At 35.2% G+C, this 13815-nt stretch overlaps 1 protein-coding gene across 7 annotated transcripts in view; it reads left to right on the forward strand.

The window, feature by feature from the left end:
• The window catches only part of PNPLA8 (patatin like phospholipase domain containing 8), a 42447-nt gene that overhangs the window by 13940 nt on the left and 14692 nt on the right, over window positions 1-13815 (forward strand). For 6 of the 7 annotated variants that reach the window (XM_040594234.1, XM_040594235.1, XM_040594228.1 and 3 more), the window contains 2 exons: window positions 2547-2604; window positions 4815-5009. In XM_040594234.1, coding sequence (XP_040450168.1) covers window positions 2547-2604; window positions 4815-5009 — 253 coding nt within the window. Of the gene's footprint in view, window positions 1-2546; window positions 2605-4814; window positions 5010-7850; window positions 8999-13815 lie in introns of those variants that run through there. The other variant, XM_040594233.1, reaches the window with a different exon arrangement.

Raw genomic sequence — 13815 nt, forward strand, 5'->3', positions numbered from 1 at the left:
GCATGGGAAAGCTGCTTTGTTTTGGTTTCAGTTTAAAAGCTTTACTTATTCTGGGTGGCTTTTTGTTGTTTAAATGGCAGTAGACTTGTCAGCCTTGCTTGAAATAGTTTATCTGTGTGTGAGATATAGGCATGCAACATACATTTAGCCCTACCATGATATTGAAAGTATTCTTGCTGAAAATAATTAAGCTAATTTTGCATGCATTCATAAGGCATATTATAAATTCAATTTCAGAAAATGACAGCTTATTTTAACTAACTTTTTATTCTGAGTGCTGTAGGGAATTGATTTTTGTGTCTTATGTATATGTTTATTTTAACTATTCTTGTGTATTCCCTGAATTGCAATTTGAGGACTGGTTTTAATCAGTTTTATTACTTTGTGCAGAAAATTATACTTACTCTACATCAGTCATGTTATATTGATTTGCAGTTGTAAGAAGAACGTGGCTTATAGTTCCAAGTTTTACTGGAAATTTGTAATCTTGAGAAGCAGTCAAGCACTGTATAGAGGGCAGGATAAAAGCAACGTGTTCCCTGTTGGTAGGAAAATGGATAATGCATGTGTTTGAGCTTACAAATAACAAAACTTCAAACCAGTATTGTTACACAAATTGAAGTATAAACTGAGACCGCTCTCCAGTGACTAGACGCGCAACATTCTATACCAGTTAGTCGCTCCAGACAAAAAGAAGAAGAAGGGCAGACAAGTTAAAGCCATAATTTGAGATAGTAAGGGATCTTAAGAATTACCATTCTTATCCCTTCTTCAAGGACTAGGGACTATTCAATAAAATCAAAATCATGAGACACTTCTTTTAACACAGTGTGTGAATGAATGGTGGAATTAATTGTGTTGTGACTTCAGTAAAGAAAATAATTGAACAATGAGGCTTGACAAAGACATCATATAATATGCAATTACAGTATTACTGCAAGAAACAAAATTTAAATAAATTTGGAGCTGATACTAAACTTTTCTCTTGACACCTTAATGTCTAAAGTTGCATAGTTGTTTAAGGGATTTTGTGTACCTACTCTAAAACATCAGTTCCTGGCCTTCATGAGAAACAGCATGTGGGAAAATTATTTGTCAATTCCTATAATTAAGTAGTAGATCTTGCTTGTGCAGTTTTTTACCTTTTGTGTTCAGGGTTTGGGAAAAAATATCTAATACAGATACTTAGGATGAAGTAGGTGACAGTGATGCAAATCAGTACCTGCCTGTCATATCTCGCCTCTGTCAATCTCATCTTATTTCTGTATATTCCTACTTCATGGCTCTGTGTGCCTTCGTCTCCTTCTGTGATCAGCTGTTGAGTGCAGATGGCAATCTTCCCCTTCTAGCTGGTGACTCTGAGACTGGAATTAATACATTTATTGAAAAAAATAAAGTAAAACAGCATTATTGATGTAAAAGCTGTGTCAGCAGCAGTCTTCAATCATAGGACCAGAAGCTGTTGTCTTCCCTCTCAAGGACACGTACACAGGCTTCCTTCAAGCACAGATACCCACTAGTGGAACAGTAAATTGTCCTACTTCCAAATACAGTTTACTGTCTGCATTGAGGACTACAGCTATTGTAGCATTTAAAGCTTCTTTTATCTTCTGACCTGACTAGATTAAGGTGTTGTTTTTAACAGTGGGAGCGCTACTACCTACTGTCAACAGTAGTGTCAGCTATAGATGGATGATCTGCTAACAGCACCACATGGAATCACCTTACTTAAGTGTGACAATACTGAAAACAGTTTTTGCAGAATAAGGTAGATGTGTTTGTGTGGTCTATGCTCAAGGGAAGGAAGAAAATTATCTTTACTGTAAGCTAATTGAAGTTGAAATAGATGCCAGTATGAGATTATTGGCTAATACGCCGATATCTTTCAGTCTGCTGCATTAGGCAGAAGAGCTACCTTCTAGTTGGCAATTAGAATACTGACCCTAATGCCAATGTGATGATAAATTAGTGTTGACCACTCATGTGATTTCACTGTCAGATTTATAAAAATGTATGTGTATGAAAAGATTCCACTTCAGAAAGGGGTGTTAAATGCATATTGAATTATTGTTATGGAAGATTACATGTAGATATTTTAACTTTCTTCTGAATCATGTAGAATGGCATAAATCATGTAGAATGGCATCTTTCTTTCCTTAGCTTTTGTTTTCATAACAGTTCATTATAGCAATTTTCTTTACTATAAAACCACTTAACAAAGTGTTGATTCTTTTGATTCTTAAATGTTGGAAAGTACTCCATTTTCTTGTCACAAGGTAGTTGAGTAATCCTGATGATTTGTGGTTAAGTATGTGGTGAAGTGAATGAATCCAAACCTCACTTTTCAGACTTATTTGCAACAGCCTAGAAGCTTTGAAATATTGATCCATTGAAGTCAACTGTAGAAATCTGGTTATTAAAGTGAATTCCAAGGATTGTTTCTATTAAATGCCAGGTTCTCAGAAGTAAGGATGATAAAAAATATATGTCTTTTTCTGAATGCTATACTATGGAGTATTCTCAATTTTTTTTACCCTTCTTTGTAGAGAAAAAATGGGCTCAAATCTTATGATTGAAACTGCAAGAAATTCCAAATGTCCAAAGGTAAGTACCGTTTTCTAAGGTAAACACTGTTGTGTATTCTACAAGCAATTTTAAGAGTTCTGTGTAAGAGTACTATCCCTGGAAGGATATTGGTTATACAGCATGAGTATTGATTAGCTCTCCAAGCTTCCGTGAGATAACCTGCTTTTAAAGGATAAAAATTTATTAGGTTATAAAACTTTTGCAGCAATTTCTCCTATTTTTAATGTAATACTTTAACTTAGAATATTTCAGAGATATTAAAAAGCTTATTAGCAGAGAAATACTAGGTCAACTTCTTGAAGTTGTGCAAAGTTTGCTTTTTCGTATAAGAGAATTCTAGTATCTGGAGATCCTAGTATCTGGAGTATTGTGTCAGCGATGGTCAGAGTTACTGTGTAGTGACAGAACAGGGTTTCTTCTTACTTTTATCTGGATTACCAGGTTTTCTCCAGTCACATTCATAGGCCCCAAGATCTCTGCTTTTCCTGTGTGATATAAAGGGCACCAATTAATTGGAGGGGTGTTACGTACAGCAGCAGCACGTGAGTGAAAAATGAGAAAGCATGGGTATTTTATTTTTGGTGAAAAATAGGGTGTGAAGAAAGAAGAGAAATATAATAGCATGTATTTCAAAACAATCTGTAATTAACAGGTGTTTTGGTGTCGTAGTACTATATTCCATGCTTTACTGTTAAATGGAAGATATTCACATTTTTCTAAACATAGAAACACAAGCTTGACTGACTGCATTCCCAGTCCATATCTAAAACAAGGACATGAAAAGGCTGGAGTGGTATGCTGCTTTCTGAGAGAGAAGCTATCCTATGCTGACTTGAAAGTTATCTTTGAACTGGGATCTTTGGCTTCCTTCCATGTTCTTCAGTAATAAAATGTGAATATAAATAGAGTTGAAACTAGCTATTCCCAGTAATGGCTTTGTAGCAGTGGTGGCACTCTTTACAAGGCACAGCAAAATCAAAATAAAATGTGCAGTTTTATGCTGTGCTGCTGTCAAATTCATGGCAAGATGGATTTTTCCAGAAGATGCTCAGCGCTTTACAGCTTAGACTGTATCATGAAGTAGGAAGTGTATATGAGTATTACCAAAAACTAATTCAAGCATTGGTTTGATAAGTTTTCTATGAAGTTTTCCAGGTTTTTTTTCTTACTGCTTCTAGTAGTATTTAAAAACAAACCTTCCTTTTGACAAAAAGAGGAAACTTCCTTCATGAAATGGTGGAGTAAAATCATGCACGTGTGTTGCTTCTGCATTGTCATATAGAAATTTTACTTTTGTTTTCTGTAAGGATAGACTTCCTGTGAATTAAATGGTGTATCTTATGTAGCTGAAGAATTGAAATGAATACAGTGCTATCACAGCTGCTAGTGGTGTTAGTAATGTTTCACAAAAACACTCTACTCTGTAAAATAGTAAATGAAATAGACTTGGACACCCATTTGGCTGCTGAAGAGTATTGTTCTGACAGTGCCAGCCAGGCTGGGTGCATCATCATCAAAAGATCTTGCACATTCTAACACTGGGTTGTAACTATAGGTACTCTCACTTCATGTGATTAAATCTGTAAGATAAAATTTTTTTGCAGTCATACACTTTATTGTATGGAAGTACCGTTTTGGCTTTTCGCTTACATTTACATATGTAATTTTTGTTAATGATGCTTCAGTGTCCTTACAGAAAACCTTGAAAACTTATGTTTGATTCTTTTGGGTTTTAATTTGGGAGAGATTCTCCCTGAAATCCTTTAATTGAGGTTGCAATATTAAGTAATCATTTACTTGGAGAAAGAAACTGATTGACGTTTCCAATATTTGTATTTAATGGCATTGTTGTATTGCTGGTTACAGACTTTTGAGAACAAACTGCTATTCGTAAAGGCAAAACATTTTATCATATACATGACACTAGCTTTTTGTTTAAATATCAGTGGGTAGATATTGGTAGAAACAGAATATAGACAGTGGAAACAATTTCAGGTTAAAAATAGCATTTTCTGGAACAAGTTTGATGTTTTTTTGGTTTGTTTCTTTTTCTTTCACTTTTTAAAATTTAGCTAGGCGTTAAAAAAAAGTAAATAAACAATGAACCAAGTAGGATTCCAGAGACACATTTAATGTATCAATTGAATTTCATATTGCAGAAGCTGTCATTCTCGTGTAACTGTTTTTATCATCATATATAACTGCTTTTGTTTCTCCTAACTCACTAGGTAGCTGCAGTAAGCACCATTGTGAACAGAGGAACACCACTGAAAGCATTTGTTTTTAGAAACTACAATCACCTTCCTGGTGTCAAGTCTCATTATATTGGAGGCTGTCAGTATAAACTGTGGCAGGCCATCAGAGCATCATCTGCTGCACCAGGTTACTTTCAGGAATATGTTTTGGGCAACGATCTTCATCAGGTAAGCTGAAATCTCCTTTAGTAAGTATTTTTCAATATTATACCTGAGAAAAAAGTCTGCATTTCTGAATCAGAACTGAACAAGTACGTTGGTAGAAGAAAGGAAATCTAGGACGAATATGGGTAAGAAGGGAAATTTTTAGCTTGTGTGGCCCTTATAGAACTAGAAGGGGTATAGGCTTAAAAATCTTAGTCTTCTCAGTGCAAACTTAAGCTCTTCTGCTGTTCTTTTCTTCTCTGCCTGGCAGGAAACCTTGTATGAGTTGTAAATTGCCTTTGACTTCCTGCTTACAACTGGTATTTCATTGAGCATTATTTCACTAAGCAGATGGTGTGACTGAAAATCTAACAATATTTTAAAGTGTGAAAAAATCTATGTATTTCCATGTTCCTTTTATTAGTGCATAATTTCAGTTTATGGTCTGCTTTTAATTCTTTCCATTGATAGCATATTAAGCTCTACCCTGGTTCTGAGATAGTAAGAAGAGTAAGAAATGGCAGTAAGATTAAACTCAGGACAACTGCAAAAGAAATTCCCTTGAGGATAAAGCAAGTTCTCCTGTCAACAGTGTATGCTACGTTACTGTATTATAGCTTCTGTTGGTGACCCTGATTTGTAAAGAGCAAAGCAAATTATTTTCTTTAACAGTTTTTTAACCATTGTGTTCTTGTCCTCTAGTTCACCTTAACTGTTTTGCAATTCTCAGAGTTTTAAAAGAACCCTTACAGTACATACTAATTTAAAATTATTAGTATTTCTTTTTAAAAGATCTGGTACAGATCTGTGGCATCAATGACTACAAAAGGTGACTGAACCTGAGACCTGCAACAAAGACAGCATAGGATTCTATCACTTAAATTTAAAGAAAGCATCTATTATACTTCCATGTATTAATTCATATGATGGCATTAGTCTTAACAAAGCAGTAACAGCATGTTTTGGGTAATAAGATGTACCAGGATCACATACAGGATTTCTCATGGTGTCCACTATAAGGCTGTGTAATCTCGTTGGCACTGTAATGTGTGTAATAGTGAAGCTTAACAGATAAATAAGGAGTATAAATTGAAACAATGAAAAAATCATTAGATGAAGAGATAATAGAGTCATTGATACAGAGAAACAGCTAGAACTTAATCTGGAAAAAGTTAGCATACTTCTGTATTTTGAATTAACATTTATAAGGAGATGGAATATTTAGTTATGTCAAAGCTCTACAGAAGTTGTGGGGGGAAGGGGAAGGGTTCCCATGGAGGGCAGGATGGTGTTACTACATCAACCAGATTCTGAGAGTTCTTCCGTTTTATCCTTGTTCGTTTCCCCTTTTTGTTTAGGGTCTTCCCCCCCACCCTGCCTCCCTGGAGTGATACATCTTGTTATCCCCAAAACATTTTAATCAGATTCTACCTGAAATGAGCAAATAAGGTTTTGGGGTTTTATTGAAGCTAAAAATGGAGTGACGCATCAGGTATTGCAAGCCTAATCACTGCTTGAAATCCTGAAATGTGTTCATCTTCCATCTGGCCAAGCAAAACTGGAAGGGGAGCTGCTTTAGCCTTTGGAGCTATTCCAAGCTGCTCCTTAACTGCTTGAATGGGTCAGTGTTAAGCAATGTGAAGCACTTTTCTTTCTGTTCTCACCTTTCCACCCCCTCTTTCCTTGAATTGAGAGTACCTCAAAATCTGTCTATGCTTCTGTATGAAGAATATCTAAATAAGCAACATGATTTTTAACTTCTACACGGTGCTTACACAATTACTTAACATAATTTCTGGATTGCCAGACTTGTGTGAAATGCAGTAAGGTGGGTATTTATTTCATCCATATTTAAGTCAAATTTACCAGACTAGAGAATGCATGATTAGTGGTAATAGAGATCAGATCCAGCATTCTCCCACACACCGAACTAGGATGAAGTCTAGTTCATTTTTCCTTACTCCAGGGTCGTTGGACAGAGCCTTTTTATATGATCTTAACCAACACGGTTCCACAAACTTGCCATTCGTTTGTATTTGATGTATTTTAATTACTAGAAAACAAGGACTTAGGATGTGGTTTGCCTTTGTAAGCCATAAAAAACTAAACATGTTTTCAGTACTAAAAGTATTTATTGTAGTAGAACTAGATGTTAAATTTTCTGACTTTAACTTTCATATCATCTGAAAATCTCCCTTCTACCCAGGCATGATATTTAAACACTTCTGAATTCTTCTAGAACCCAAAGTTTGTCACATTTCATGTGTCTCATGCTTTTCTTTCCCCAGATTACACTTTTCTTAGAACATTATTCAGTGGGGGGTTGTGCTTGGTTTTTCAATGGACAGCTGGCTAGCAAGGTGCTGCATGGGAAATGCTACATAACTATCTTCAGACAGATTTCTGTCTTGGATTATAAATCTACCACTGCACACTTAAGCTACCTTGAATTGCCTTGTTTTAACCATGGGGTAAGAGCCTCCATGCGTGCAGCAGACTGTTACCCTTACGTTTTTGGGTGTAATGATACCTCAGTGGAAAATGCAAGGTAATCTGGAGTTTTATTTCTATTAAAATATCCAAGATTAATTGGAAGGAATACATATACATAAATATATTTTTAAATAAATAAAATCCTAAATGCAGTCATTTTCCTGTTTAAAATATATTTGTGATTATTTTTAAAGTATGTTCACTCTTAGTCCTTAGTTATAACTCATATCGTATATATGAGAGAGAAGATTTTTGTTAAGCATCTTTATTCTAGAAATGTACTGCAATTGTCACGTTAAGTTCCTCAGCCAAGTCATGTATGATACCAATGTTTGTAGTTTATATGGTAATATTTGCTCTTTTCTGTCACAGCGCTTTAAGCCTGTACACTGTCCAACAGGTTGGGCTGGTTTTGAACTACAGAAATAAATGAAACTTAACACTGATTGGACATTCTGAATAGTACCATGACTTTTGAAAAGTACATCAGCAAGTACACATTAATTGTAAATAATAATTTATGCCAAAGGCTTAAGTATTGTAGTACAAGTGTCAGAAAGAATGGTCTTTTAAGGATTTTTTTTAACCGATTGGAAACTTCTATTAATTAATCAGCATAATCTCTTTTCTCAACATAAACTATGCTAGTTTCTTACTAATTTATATATAATATGCTTTTGCAGTGTTGATATTTCTAAATATTTCAAAAAATAGAGATGGTGAAAATGTGAAAATGTAGCATGTCTGAAAATTCCAAATAGTGTAAATAATGAGATTTCTTTCCTGGCTTTGAAGTTTGGGACTCTAAAGGTTTATATATAGAGACCAGGTTTTGTATTAGCTTATCTGTTAGGTATACATTGAAATCTGAATGAAAAGCACTCTGGCAATTGATCTGACTTAGGACTCTTCAATGTGTGAAAATACTTATTTTAATAATAGAAATTCAGTGGATTTTTTTTTTTGTCAGCCTGCATATTCTTGTATTATATTATCTAGCTTTTTTTGAAACTGGAGTCCCTTTGCAAACCATATAAAGTACTTGAATGAGAGTTATGCATAGAGTTCAGAATAATTCATAAAGATTTTATGTATGACTCTAGATGTATATGCTGGAATCATGCCTGAACTGTAGCTGTTTGCTTTAACACTCACTTTTCCATAATCTATATATTTACATATGCATGTGTATTTGTGTGCATACCCCTTCTCTGGGAACATTCCAGTCTGATTTCCTGTGCTAGTCACTGTAAATGTTCAAGGGGATTATAAAGTGTGTTCATTTTTTAAATAAGGTAATAAATTATTTTTACAGTTCTTCTGATGTAATTGTTTAGAAAACAGTTTCTAGGTGCCTCGACATTTATTCTCATTTGTGCTGCAGATAAGCTGATGCCAGGTTTGTTAGATTTCTGCAAAAAGTAAGCAGTTCAAAACCAAACAGCAATATTTACATTCAGGTCAATCGTGCCATGCTATCTGGTTCCACTCTGTTAAGTAGGAAAAAACAGTGCAGCTGTTAGTAGATGGGGGGGAGGGGGGAGGATTAATATTCTTTGTGGTTCAAAAGAGGAACACATTAACATTCAAAAGGATTTAATCCCTGTAACATGCTTCTCCAGGAACTGTGTGAGTCAAGAGAGAAGAAGTCATGATGTTACAATATAGAAGCTGTATAGCCACGTCTGCTTTTTTATTTTAAAATCTATTTATGAAGCACGGGGGGCTCTTAACCTCTCCCCAGTCTTGTTACAACCAGTGACTCCACACACACATACACTTCCTGTGGTGGGGTAGTGTTTCTTGCATCTATGCCTCTTCTTTTTTTTTCCTTTTATTTTTTTTTTTCACCCTGTAGTGTGAAAAGCGTTTGGGATATTCAATAATGTTGCTTCAGCAGACAGTACAGTATGCTGAGAAAATTACCAATTAATTAAAAGAGCAATTTAAGATTTAACAAAACCATTTTGCAGACTTTTACTAGGTTTTACAGCAAAAACTAATTTTTTCCCGCAGGATTAATTAAAAGGGGCAGCAGGGATTGTCTGTGGGTGGTGGCTGTGGTGGTGAGTTTAACAGAGCCATTGTTTTTTCTCAAAGTATAGTCAATTCAATACAAAGGACTTGATCACCTTTTTCTTGATAGCTTCCCATGATTTCATGTCTGCATTACAGTTCCATTTATGAAAATGCTGGTGTTGACTTCACAGTAGTGTTCAAATAATCCTCTCTTCTTTGAGCAAGATCAGATAGCAAAGCAATTAAATTGGCAGTTAATCTATTGGTGGAGTTTTAATAGTGCAGGTGTAACAGGATGAATGGTGAGAGTGCAACCTTGAAATAAAATGATGTAACAAAATTTACAAGTCTCACCTTCATTAAAAAAGCTAATATACAGTTTATTTACATTTTTCAAATTTTTCCCTTCCTTTTATGAGGCAATAAATCTGTAAAGCCGTTTTATCTTTGCAGCTTGTTACAGGAGAGTCCTTCAAAAGTGATTCGCTTAGTGGATCCTACCCTAATTGGTTTTACATGGTAGCTTTTAAAATTAGATTCAAGAGTGCTTCCCAGGCTCTAAGAAGACATAGAATATAGGTCACATTGAAGTTCTTTTCATTCTTAGGATATGCCATGGTGATCAGTATACACTAGAGCTTATACAGACTGCGGTTTAATAGGTGTATCTTGTTCTCACAATGATAGAAACAAATATTTCTTTGTTTCTCAGTCCGCTTGTTGCCATACACATTTTCCTACAGCCTTCAAGGCGGTGTTGCCTACTGTTTAAGGAAGAGAGAATTTACTGGAATGTGTTGACTACATGGATACATGCGTTTCTTTCTCTCTTTGCTTTGTAATTTTCAGTTTCTTTTCAAAAAAAACAAATCTCATACCCCAGAGATCTGTGATATTTATTTTTTTGCTTAGACTTCTGAGTCCATATATCTTTAGTGACACTGTTTACCAGCTAATACTTGCTATAAAACTAATCTTGTAAAATTAGAGGAGGCTGGTACAGTGAAAAATCATGAACTGAATCAATTCAGTAATCTCCATACAGACAATCTAGGTTGCTGCTCTCAAGTTCCGATGTTACCAGCCACCATTTCTTAGATTAAAAAGAACAATCTACTGTCAGTTCTTGATAGTTTGTAATTTTTGTTTTCCCAGGTTGTCTGTCTGTCTACTACCAATTTGAATGGGGCCATATTTCCATATGAAATAGCCTTCTGATATTCGTTGCAAATAAAAGCCTAAGAATGTAGTAGGACAATGGATATACTTTTACCTCTTCTGTAAATGAAAGCTTATTTATGATATATACCGGTTTGACACTTGATGCAAACAATCACTTCATGCTTTGTCAGCTGCTGTCCAGCCTCTAATTTGCCTTCTGTATTGTAGTTCAAGAAACGGCCCTCTTGTTCAGTACCTTAGTACTTAGTACTTTAGTACCTTAGTACTGTGGTAGAAATAATTTTCACCAAAATGTGCACAAAGTCTTTTAGTCCAGTACCCAGTGCATTGCCATTAGTCGAACTGGGCACAATGTCTAAGCCCTGTTTCCTGTACTGAGCTCCTCTTTCAATGCAAGGATTAATCTATAGTGTTAATTTTGCAAATCCCAAACTGGCTGGCAGTCTCTTCACAGATTCTTTACCTCACAATGTTTAATTTTCGGGGGGTATATTTACACTGCTGTTCTTAGTAACAAATGTATTTTAGATTTTTTGGGTACAGAATTTAGAATTATTTCAGCTGGCATTTCCTTAGGGGGAAAAAAAAATAAGGGAGTATAGAATGAAACAGTTTCCCTTGGGCCAAATTCAGGCACCTCTCATGGTCATCAGCTACATTATAGACTGTGGTTCATAAACATGTAAAGCTGTCTTTGCTGTTGGTACCCGTGTAGAAGGTTATTTCAAGAAGGTATTTCATTTTTTCATGGCCAAAAAATTTCTCTTTTCACTCTTCAATCCATTCCTAGCTAATGGATACAAATTTTCCCTGTGCCAGTACTGTTCTCTAGTTTAAGTTTTCTTCTTCTAGTATTTACCCTTCTGATGTGTATATAGAAAGCACTCATATCCTTTTTTTATTTTATTAGTCTAAATATGCCAGTCTGTCTCAATCTTGCAGAATAGACTCTGTTCTCTTGATCATCCTCATGGTCCTTCATGGCACCTGCTGTAGTTTGAGTAATCTTTCTTGAAACTGGACTATTCAGCGTGTTTTGGCGTGACCCAAGAGATATCGTGCAAAGTTGAATCATATACCAGTTTCAAAATCAGCATTTCTAAATGAGAAGCAAAATTCAGAAGAGTTAATTTGATCAGGCTGTGGAACACTATTCTAGATGATGTCTTAACTGTGTCGTGTATTTCATTTTTCAGAGGAAGGTACAGCTGAGAATTACAGTTGCCTTTCCAAAAGCTACTTCATATATAGGTGGTTTAAATCACTGTGGTAGCGCTCTACTTGGATCTTTTTCATGGTTGGTCTGATTCCAACTTAGTTCTGAAGAGCACAGCTTTGTGTTTACGAGCACTGTGCTTGGCTATGTGTCATCTCCTTTGGGTTTCCTTAGAGTTGCTCTGTATTTACAATAAGGCCTTTGTATTTTCAAAGCCTCTTGATAGTAACAAATTTCATTAGCAGTTGCATGCTTCTGAGAAGGTAGTAATAAAGAGGATGAGCCCCAAACCAGTGGTTGAGTAGCTCTGATAGAAAACGGTCCCAGCCAAAGAGTTCCCTATTAAATATAGGCAGTTGTCCCATCTGGTTAGCCAGTTTTTTCTCCTGTGTAGCCTACATTGCTTCCAGTGGTCTGCTATGTAAGGTGCTTTATAAAACCAGATTTGCTTCATCTGAAAATTTCTGTTTCAATTTCTGTCTGCCTTTGATAAACACATCTTGTGTGTTGTCATCTAGGCATGTAGTTCGTAATCTAGAAGACTCATGAAAATGCAGAACTTTTCCTTCAGTTCTTTCTCCTTCCCTCGCTCACCACTGTGGATACTAGGCAGTTCATATCCAAATCCTGAACCTTTCACATCAATTATCTCCAATAATTAGTCCACTTTATTTCTTTTTTTTTCCATTTTAAGATCAAATCCTTTAGTTACAAACCTGCTTTGTTTCAGTTGTGATGAAATGAAATTTAATGTTTGAGTCAACAAATAAAGAATAAAACTGTATTAAGAAATTTAAGTAGCTTGCATAGTTTTAAAAATAAAGGGGGTTAATGGGAAATCCAATTTCATTTTGAAATTTGAATATGAAAAAATGTGGAGTCTGTAATAAATTTAATTTTATAAATTAAAATTAGCTTACAACATTCTGATTATTGTACAGTTTTAAACAGATGAATGACTAGCAGGTTTTGAGTAGCATTTATCAGTGATACATCCAGTAATACGAGGATTATATACCTGGATTCCCTATGGATCACTACTACTCTTCATAGTCTTCTGCATTTTTCTCAAAGGACTTTGAATTTCCTGCCATTTTTCTATTAATAAGTGGCAGCTAAAAGTATAGACCGACTAGTAAAACTAGTATCAAGAAGTAATATTAGTAACATTAATCAAGCTATTGATGTAAAAATGTATTGAGTCTCAATATTTCCATTCTTAGCTTGGGAAATGAAATTTAAATAATTTTGAAATTTTGAAAATCTAACGTCAGCTTTCAGAAGGATTGGGATATTTCTGGATCTGGGATTTCTTGCTCGCTTGTGGAGGTTTTATAGTACTATGATTCTTTTATGTAACTACCAGAGCTTTCTCCTTGGTCTGATACACTCTGTCATAGCAAATAAAGGTTTTTTACTTGCTTCCTAATTTAAATTTTGTCAGAAAGGACAAATCTTCTAGATTTGAGCACCCTGGTGTCATCTGAATCTAGAAGCATTTTTTTTCAGATCCATGGGTTGGTTTGTTGGGGGGGGGGGGGGGGGTGTTGGTTGGTGGTTCTGTTTTGGGGTGGTTTTTTTTAACTGTACTCTTGAATCTTGCCTGTGTTTCACAAACAGCATATGAAGAACCCGAGTTTGGGCCTGTGTTTGGGGCCAGTCTAGATTCAACCACAGGCCAGGTTGTTTTTTTTCTTAGGTTACACACTGTGATTCTTGCTTGTAATATGACAGGCAATTCATCATTTGGGAGCCAGTTAAAATACATCCTGTTTTGGCAATGTCCTGTTACTCATTGCAGAATTCATTTAATTCATTAGTGCTGCACAGCTTATGCTTTTAATAAAATATCTGACAATATATTTTATTGCCAAATAATTATTTCTTTTATAATGTCTGCTAAAAATTAGCAAATCTTCA

The sequence above is a fragment of the Falco naumanni genome, chromosome 5 (genome assembly GCF_017639655.2).
Source record: "Falco naumanni isolate bFalNau1 chromosome 5, bFalNau1.pat, whole genome shotgun sequence".
Lineage (NCBI taxonomy): Eukaryota > Metazoa > Chordata > Aves > Falconiformes > Falconidae > Falco > Falco naumanni.